This window comes from Ostrea edulis, chromosome 5, assembly GCF_947568905.1.
Source record: "Ostrea edulis chromosome 5, xbOstEdul1.1, whole genome shotgun sequence".
NCBI lineage: Eukaryota > Metazoa > Mollusca > Bivalvia > Ostreida > Ostreidae > Ostrea > Ostrea edulis.
This window is the reverse complement of record NC_079168.1, coordinates 2,810,411-2,819,775: the sequence shown is the minus strand read 5'-3', so window position 1 is coordinate 2,819,775 and position 9,365 is coordinate 2,810,411. Positions and strand designations below refer to the sequence as shown.

Here is a 9,365-nt window from a genome sequence, read left to right as displayed (position 1 = left end):
CTATAAAGATAGCTTCCAGGCGGCCGTTTCACAAAACGATCGTAGATCGTAAATGTAGACTTAAATGTGAACGTAGCACGTAAGATCGTTTCACTAAAAGTTACGATTTGCGATTTACGATCAGTATTGATTGTAACCCTACGAGTGGTCCAGGGTTATCGTAAGTGCTCCTACATGCACGTAAATGAGCAATATGGCCCCCGCCTGATATCATTTTGTGGTAGTATTTACCTGACTGAGTTTGTTTATACTTTGTAGGAAGAAAACAATCAGAATGACTTGAAGTCTGCTTTTGCACAAAAATATTGTACAGTCCGAGCCCGAATCTTAAATCTTAAAGAGTTGTCCTTCTTTGTTACGCACAACCACAGAAATGTCAGTCTCACGGGTCAGGTCCGTTTTGGGCCCGGGTTCTGTGATACCACAAATATTGTAAATTCATTGTATCACAGAGTTCGGGTCCAAAACGGGCCTAGCCCCTGTGACCAGTCTGCTGAAATAAATGTAAAGGCAATGCATGAATTCATATTTTAAAAAGTGAGGAGGGGGGGTGGGGTAGTCAATATATCAAACTTTGCATGTAATAATAACGAGAACAGTTGTTAGAAAAGTAATATGGGGGGGGGGGGGGGTGGTATTGATACATGTGCCTGCATCACCGTAGTTTACATGTATATTTAACTGCATAATACATGCACATTTTAAGGAAAATATGATAATAACATGATTTGGTAATGGGAGAGGGGTTAAAATCCCAATTTTGCAAGTGGATCGTTTCTGTAGTTTTATGAAGGTCGTTAGAAATTAAACATACAAGCTAGACCTATATGTATACACAGGCAAGGGAAGGGTCATTATCGAACCCTCGGGGTTCCGACCCCTTGTTATAAAGTGCACTCCCGTGAGGATCCGGGTTACAATAGGTTCTCAGTACTTCTTGCTTGTCATAGGAGGTGACTAAATGGGGCGGTCCTTCGGATGAGACCGCAAAAACCGATGCCCCGTGTCACAGCACGATAATGATCCCTCCCTGCTCAAAGGCCGTAAGCGCCGAGCATAGGTCTAAATTTTGCTGCCCTTCACCGGCAGTGGTGACGTCTCCATATTAGTGAAAATTCACGAGAGGGACGTTAAACAATATAAAAATCAATCATCATAAAGTGCAATATTGATAATAATTTTTAATAAATGATCTGGATAATACATCATCACGTAAAGACGGAAGTTAGCGTATGCTTACATGTCTAAACAGAAAAAATATATATAAAAGACAAACGCATGGGGGAAATAAATTTGAAGTCATTTAAAGGACAATTTGAGCCCATGATTTGTTTGAAATTTATACAAATAAGTGAATAGATATGACATTAGTGTTACAGCGTATTTTACAACAATGATTAAACGCCAGAGTACATATCCATGGTTTGATGCAGTATAAAAATTTCCTATACTTGTGTGCAATTTTATTTTCATTTTATTATTTCTTTTTATCAACATCATTTCATTATCTTATTTATTTTTTTTTTAATCTGTTGAACATAGTTTACTTATTGATGGAAACTTGGTTCACATGAGCAGATCGATACATGACATTTGAAATTCTAAAATGTAAATCTTTTATGTTATTTCTTGCATCATTTTCCCCCCAATTTTATTTACATGAAAGTCAATAAAAATTATTCTATCAATTGTTTAAACATTCTAGGAATTTTCTTTACGTTGCACTAGAGATCGGGCTCAAAATTTCCATTATTTTTGTTGACAACTTGCATGGGTTACTGCAGACGATAAGGATATGTTTAAAACCATGAGGAAATAATGAATGGATATTTCTTTCCATGGTAGGATTAATTTTAAATCTACCTACATAGAGAAAAGAGTTCTAAAAGTCAGACGTAAATCGCAATCGTAAGTGTTACGACTAGGATAGGTTTCGTGAAACGCTCGTATACGTGCGAGTCAAATGATCTTAAACGTAATCGTACGTTTACAATCTACGATCGGTTAGTGAAACGGCCGCCAATATGTTTTCTTATTTAAAATGTGATTTCATCTACATTTTATTGTACACAGATTTTTTAACACACTAACATTTCCTCACCTTATAATCACACATTGGTGTCTTTATTTCTATGATTCTCTACATTTTATTGTACACAGATTTTTAACACACTAACATTTCCTCACCTTATTATCACACATCGGTTTCTTTATTTCTATGATTCTCTACATTTTATTGTAGACAGATTTTTTAACACACTAACATTTCCTCACCTTATAATCACACACTGGTTCTCCATGTCTATCATCATATTTCTGTACATGTTGTCAGCCAGTGCGTAGATATGAGGGGGGTTCTCGTACTGGGCCTACAAAACAACATCAGGATTTAAGTGCTCACAAACAAGAAATTCTGACAAATGACTGTCTGGTCCGATATATAGAAGAAAAAAAGGCAAATCATTATCATTTGTCCAGTATGCAATTTCTAACCTAATTTGAGCATGCAGACTCTGAAAAGAAATATGCTGGCCTTCGTGAAAATGATATTAATTAAGTAGATCAAATTGGTGATTCAAAATGGTGGACATCAGATTTTCCCAATTTTCTTATAATGTGGCATAAAAGAGTAAATATTGGATGAATAACTATAGCGTAACTTACCAATACAAATGGAAAACTTTAATTCAAAAACGGAAGCCCACCCCCATTTGAATTTTCCCAGTTTTACTCTCTATCATATATTTCTACCTATTTTTATTTTTTCTGGATTTTGCTTCTGCAACTGTTCACACACTGCAGATTGACACTAATGCATCCACATCTCACTGTTCTCCTACTGGTTGTGCAGTTACAAGTACTCACATCTAGACAAGTCACTGGAATGGGATCTAAAGTCGTCAGTATAGGTAGCAACCCTCATTTATCGTTCATCCCATCTCAGCTCGACACGGTAAATTGGTAATGTGGACCTACCAATATTCTCTTTTCTCAATATCAGTGCCTGGTTGTGTGCACACTCTATATGTGCATACATATATACATAAGACATCACTAGTCGGAGGCCTATTTGCAGGGCTCCTTGATTTCCCAAATACTAAATTCCTGAGTGTGTCAATGGACACTATGCCTTGGTTATAATACAACTTAAAAACTTTTTACTCGCTTTGATTGATCTGTTAATCCTAGCTCTCCTAAACCTTCGAGAAACTCAAGTCTTCCCTGTATACCTAGTAGACGGAAACGTTTTTTGGAATGCCGTAGAAAAAAGATGGCGTGCCATACACCCTGTCATTGCGTAAAATGCAACTAAATGCTTATATGTAGTTCTGGAGAGGAGAATTTTTTCTCCAAAACAACACAAACAGGAATGGTCTTTGGCTTCAATACTGATCGAGTGACACCAGTAGCAATAAATTATCAGATGCTAATGTGACAACCGGTGCATATAAGTGGATACACAAGAACATTTAATGGCATGTAAAACTACTCTCGTATCTGCCTGTTCGTGTAATGCCTATGTAAGTACAGATAAATCTAACACATCATCATTGCTTTTCACAGCATCTTCTTCCGAAAATCCCCATGCAGTAATGATTGTTTTCCCACTGGGTGCTTAGAGACAGCAGAACAGAGAGACCTTCCTCGTTTCCGTTCAAAAATAAATATAGGCCTCAAAATTAGTCAGTAGGAAGGGGGACATCTCTACCACACTTTGAACAGGCTGGTGTCCTTTTTGCCCTACAAGAATATGTTCCTGATTTTACCTATTTGTTCCTGTAACGAACAAATAAAACATACATGTGTCAATATTCGAAAAGTTGTTTCTTTTTCTGAAAACAGTTGCAACAAATTTGTTGACAAAGTCTCCAGTTGTTTTCGAATCATTGGGTTAAACTTTGATGCTTTGAACAAAAGCCTGTCCATCTATTATAATTAAAGCTGGTGAATCGCTGGCATTTACAACAGCTTATGTCCCAATGTTATTACCCCTTGGAACATATCAAGCATGGATAATTTGTTTCCAGACCTCAATCGAAAATTGAAATGACGCACTGGCAGGAGCTCATGCTTCAGTATTCATTCCAAATCAACCTCCCTTCAGCTTTCTATGGGATGACAAGTCTTTGCAGTATGTTTCAGTCAGCCTACTCTTTTCAATAGCGTTTGGGATAACCCGTACCTTGTAAAAATGGACTCTTCTCTTTCAAAACCTGACACAAAAGAATGCTTCTGTTACCTGCTTCTTTGTTTCTAATTATACATTCTTTTAAAAAAAAATTCTCCGACAGTGTTTGTCCCAAATGGTCAGAGGAAAGCTAAAGCATCTATGATGAACATCAGTATAGCTTTGTCTTTTGTAAAATCATAGATAAATTGATCCCTTTCGTAGGAAGGGTCAAGTACCTTAAACATTTTCATTGCACCAACGAGTGAATCTGTGAATCAATTTGATGTGTCCTTGTGGGTGAGTAATATATCATCTGAATGCACATTGTATGTATTTCTGGTAAGAATACTTGCATGTCCATTGTGATCTTACTATAGGTAAAAGACCACTCCCTGTGGGAGTCCTGGTGATCCAAAACTATATGCCACCGCCTTTCTTAACTGTAGCTCTCAGACATTTTTTACTTTGATCTGGGTCAACTTGATTAAATATTCCAACACTTCTCTTAATTTAACAACAAAATTTCCTTGCTGAAACTCTTGAAGAGCTTCTCTATGTAATTGGTGACAATCGGCATGATATCATACAGTTGTACATACTAGGCCACCTAGCATGGTTTGTATGGAAGTACACGTACCGAAAGAACTAAGGGAGTATTGAACAGAAGGAATTTAAACCCCATAACCCATCTCTTTCTGATTCAGTAAATGCCAGAAGAATGGAGAACAAGTCCTTGACCACCAAAAACAGCACACTGGATTGTCACTGGATTGTCAACTTCTTTCCTGAAATTTGACAAACACAGGATCCTACATTGGCTCTTATCTGGGGTCCATGTCTATCTGCTCATGCATAAAGTCATTCAATCTCCGTGGATGAGCCTACTTTCTGTTCAAGCTGAGTTTTCCAGAGTTTGGACAGTGATTCTAAGGGTCCTTATGCCACGGCTATAAAGCTTCCCTTCTATAACATTTTGAGTGGCAACAGGCCCCAGCAATTCATACTGTATCCATAGTTTATGCAAACCAGAAACATTGTACCTCTTACACATTACATAAAGTTCATAACAATATACATAATGCTGTATAAGCAGAATATTTAGCGAGGTATTAATTTTGGCAATATTAGCAAGAGGTTGCTAAAATTGATTATCACTAACAATTTATTCCATATTGGAGGTAATAGCCATCAGTTCCTTGAAAATTATAAACTTGCTAAAATTAGCTCTCACTAAATATATAGCCATCATTTAGGGGAAAATTGCTAAATCTGTGTCTCGCTAAAAATACCACTTCTACAGTAATCATATTTTGTATTCTGTATAAGACCAGTACATTGTATCATTTACAAAAAAGGTTATGATTTTGAATAGCTTTTGTCGATTCTGCTTTGGGTAGAAATACAATTAGCTCCCACTCCAAACAAAACTTTAGATACAATAGATGGTCTAATACAAGTATACATGACTGCACAATCAATAAGTATTTCACATTATTATTACATAATGTGTATTACACTGCATTAATGGGTTCTAAAACTTCTTCCTGCTTGGGCAATTTCAATAGGTTTGTACTTGTGCAATTTCAATACAATCTGCTTCGAAGTTAGCTCTCACTAAATATATAGCCATCATTTAGGGGAAAATCGCTAAATCTGTGTCTCGCTAAAAATACCACTTCTACAGTAATCATATTTTGTATTCTGTATAAGACCAGTACATATCTTAACTTATCTTATACCAATATTCAGCAGGATATTTTACTCTTAATAGTAACATCACAATTTACTAGCATACATATATTTGCTTTCCTCATTTCTCTCCCTCATTTTCTTTTATATCATTTAATATTAAAATTGTATTACTTCGGTGGTGGTGGTGGTGGTGTGTGTGTGTGGTGGTGACGGTGGTGTGGGTGTTGATGGTATGGGTGGTGATGTGGGTGGTGTTGGTGATGTGGGTGATGGTGGTGTGGGTGGGGTGGACATTGGTTATTGTATGTTTTGGGTCACATTTCTGTGTTATACTTATGAATTCTACTCACAAGTTGTTTTAGTGTGCCTAAGCACCAGTGCTGATACTGTAAGACTACAAACACATACCGCCCCCTGGTACATCTCCACCTCCCTGTCTGTGAAGATACTCAGCTGCTTGAAGGGGTTGATGGACACCAGTACTGGTCCAATGTAGGTCTACAGGTCGTGTTAAGGTGTGCATGTTACACAGGGATAATCAATATTATTATTATTAACATTATTTCTGATATAGCCCAGAAAATCAGTTTATTTCCTGTATAACACAACAATACATATCACTGTATAATTATATAGAAACAAGCCATTGTAATATCTAATATCATATGTACTATTCCTGTATAACAGATTTCCACAACAATACATATCACTGTATAATTATATAGAAACAAGCCATTGTAATATCTAATATCATATGTACTATTCCTGTATAACAGATTTCCACCACAAAACATATTACTGTATATATAAACAACTAATTTGTATCAAATACTATTCACACCTTGGTTCAGCGAGGTTGATTATTAAATATCTACATTCCATCTGGCAAATATTAGCCACTCAGAATTCACCATTCTATGTGTTTGAGTAACAATGGAAACAAGTGTGTTCTAAGAATTCATTTTGTAAATTAGAGCTGCCCATACTTGGGTACAGTGGAGCCTCGTTAATCCGGACACTTTGGTTCCCAGCAAAATCGTCCGGATAAATGAAGAATTGAATCGCATATTTTCTAGCTTTGCATAAGTAGCCAATATGTGCCTACTTTATTGATGCATAGTGAATTAAACACATTCTATCATTGGATTTAACCATTTGCATTAGTAAATAAATTATGATAATGTTAACATTTACATGTATTTCAAAGCACTAAAATTTAATGTACGTGTTCAGTGTATTTGCCTGTGCTTACATTGTACATACATATGACCCCTAAAAAAATATACAAAACTGTGTACCGTATGCACTAAAACAAATAATGAAGCACTTTATGTAACTATAAGTAATTAAATCATTAGTAACTAACATAATCATTTACATTTCAAACATTTCATCACACTTTTACTTCTTAAAGAGGCCGGTAATTTCCATCTGTCACGATTCACGGGTTCGGAGGTCTGTTAAAACAATCTTCATCGTCTAAAGTTGATATAAGAATTTCGTGATTATCATGTCAGTTGACAACATTCTTTAACCAAAATTCAATCTGCCAGACTTTATATTTCTTATTCTATAATTATCCAAGACAATATCAGGAGAACAAAATCATTTAAGCTCGTAATATCAAGACCTACTACTGCTTTGATCTAGTCACGCACACCTATTATTTTCATGATGCGATAATAACGGAACAAAACTCAGGTGAAATTAACATTACAGGTACCTACAGAATTTAATTGTCATTTTCCTTAAAATGGTAATTTTCTCACTTCTACGCAGAGTTTAAAATTTCGAAAGCAATAAAGCTCTACAACATAGTAAGAAGAATCAATCGTACACAGGTACATTCTACATGCGCGACATTCTAAACGTTAAAAAATCATACTATATATACATGTGCATGAACATACATGTATATTTCACACCAATCAACAGAATAAAATCCAGAATCTAGAAGTATAATCTACACTCTTTAGATTTGAATAAGCCGATATGAATTTACGAATCAGTACAACTGATACGTGTAGCAGTTAAAAAAATTATCATTACGGCATGATGTTTAATTTATTAATACTATTAGGGTATTGATCAAGACTATAGAATAATATGCTACAGATTTATTTACAAAATTCAACACTACACGCAATAAAGATCTTATGTACAAAAATTGGCAATACAATGTCTCGATCGGCACGTGCTATCTAACGGACTTATCATCACACACCACCTAATTGACAGGGTACAGGTAATCGCTTCAATTAGACAGTTTGGCTTGTTTTCTTTATAATTTACACCTTGCTAAAATTGTCCGATACAGACCTTCCCTAAACCAAATTACCGTCTGGATTAACGGTACAATTTTCAATGCATTATAACGTTTTGTAGTAAAAAGTGACGGTCCGGATCCGGAACGCGAATTTCCGGATTAATGATGCAAAATAATGTATAAAAATTCCGTTCCCTAGAAAAATCGTCAGGAAGGTGAAGCGTCCGGATTAATGGCGTCCGGATTACCGAGGCTCCACTGTATTTGTAAAACAATACTATCATAATAATGTTCTTTCTTAACAAACTTTGACCCAGAATTGTGAATATAGCTCATACAAGTGTTTTACAATTCAAATCGAACTACAATGTATTGTTTTCTAACATTCCTGACACACCTTCTAATCATAAAATACCTGCACGTGTTAATTCTGAGAAAAGATGGCAACAGATAAACTATAAAAAGTTCTCTTTTTTTCTCAACACTAGTCATTTCTTCCTTCCAGTACCCCAATGTGAACTAGTTTTTATTGGATGTTCAGTTCTGTATAAATAAAGGAGATTATTGCAATAATTATTAATAGCTGGGTACATCAGTTACAATCACAAGCACAATCAGCCCATAAGGTGAGAACTGAAACACAAAATACTGCAAGCTGGAAGCGGTCAGGATGCATGTGTCATATTCTGTTTCATTTGTACTTAATGGTAAGCACAGACACAGAAATACAAAATGAAGACCGGCTTGTGCAGCATCCAGACTACGATTTTAAAGCATTCCAAGATTTGTGAGCAAATTGTTTATATTCCCTTCGCTGTAAGGTCAGAATTGCAACAATGTTACAAAATGTAAAATAGCATTTAGATAGGAATAATTATCTTGGCCTGTTATTTGAAGCTGTTAATTGAACAGTCACAAACATCTGTTTTAGTGGCTGTTATATCATATTTGAAGCCGTTAATTCATCTGTTTTCCGGGCTGCCATAAATCATATCATTTGCAGCTGTTCATCTAATAGTCATGAACATCTAGTACTTTACTGGCACTGTGTTAATGAGAACTAATTATTCCCTAAATAAACATAAATGTTGTTACCTACTACAGCACTGTTTTCTAGTCTTGTCTGACTTATGAAAACACTAATCATTGACAATCATCTTTCTTCCTTTCCTATTAACCTCCTAAATCAAACTAACCTTTGATTCACAAACAAAGTAGGATAAAAAATAGATGAGA

At 35.6% G+C, this 9,365-nt stretch overlaps 1 protein-coding gene across 5 annotated transcripts in view; it reads right to left on the bottom strand.

Moving 5' to 3' along the window:
• LOC125649594 (unconventional myosin-Ie-like) overlaps positions 1 to 9,365 on the bottom strand; it is an 83,675-nt gene that overhangs the window by 53,110 nt on the left and 21,200 nt on the right. For all 5 annotated transcript variants that reach the window (XM_056167026.1, XM_056167025.1, XM_056167028.1 and 2 more), the window contains 2 exons: positions 6,272 to 6,361; positions 2,275 to 2,369 (listed from right to left, as the gene is read on the bottom strand). In XM_056167026.1, the coding sequence (XP_056023001.1) occupies positions 2,275 to 2,369; positions 6,272 to 6,361 (185 nt within the window). The remainder of the gene's footprint in view (positions 1 to 2,274; positions 2,370 to 6,271; positions 6,362 to 9,365) is intronic.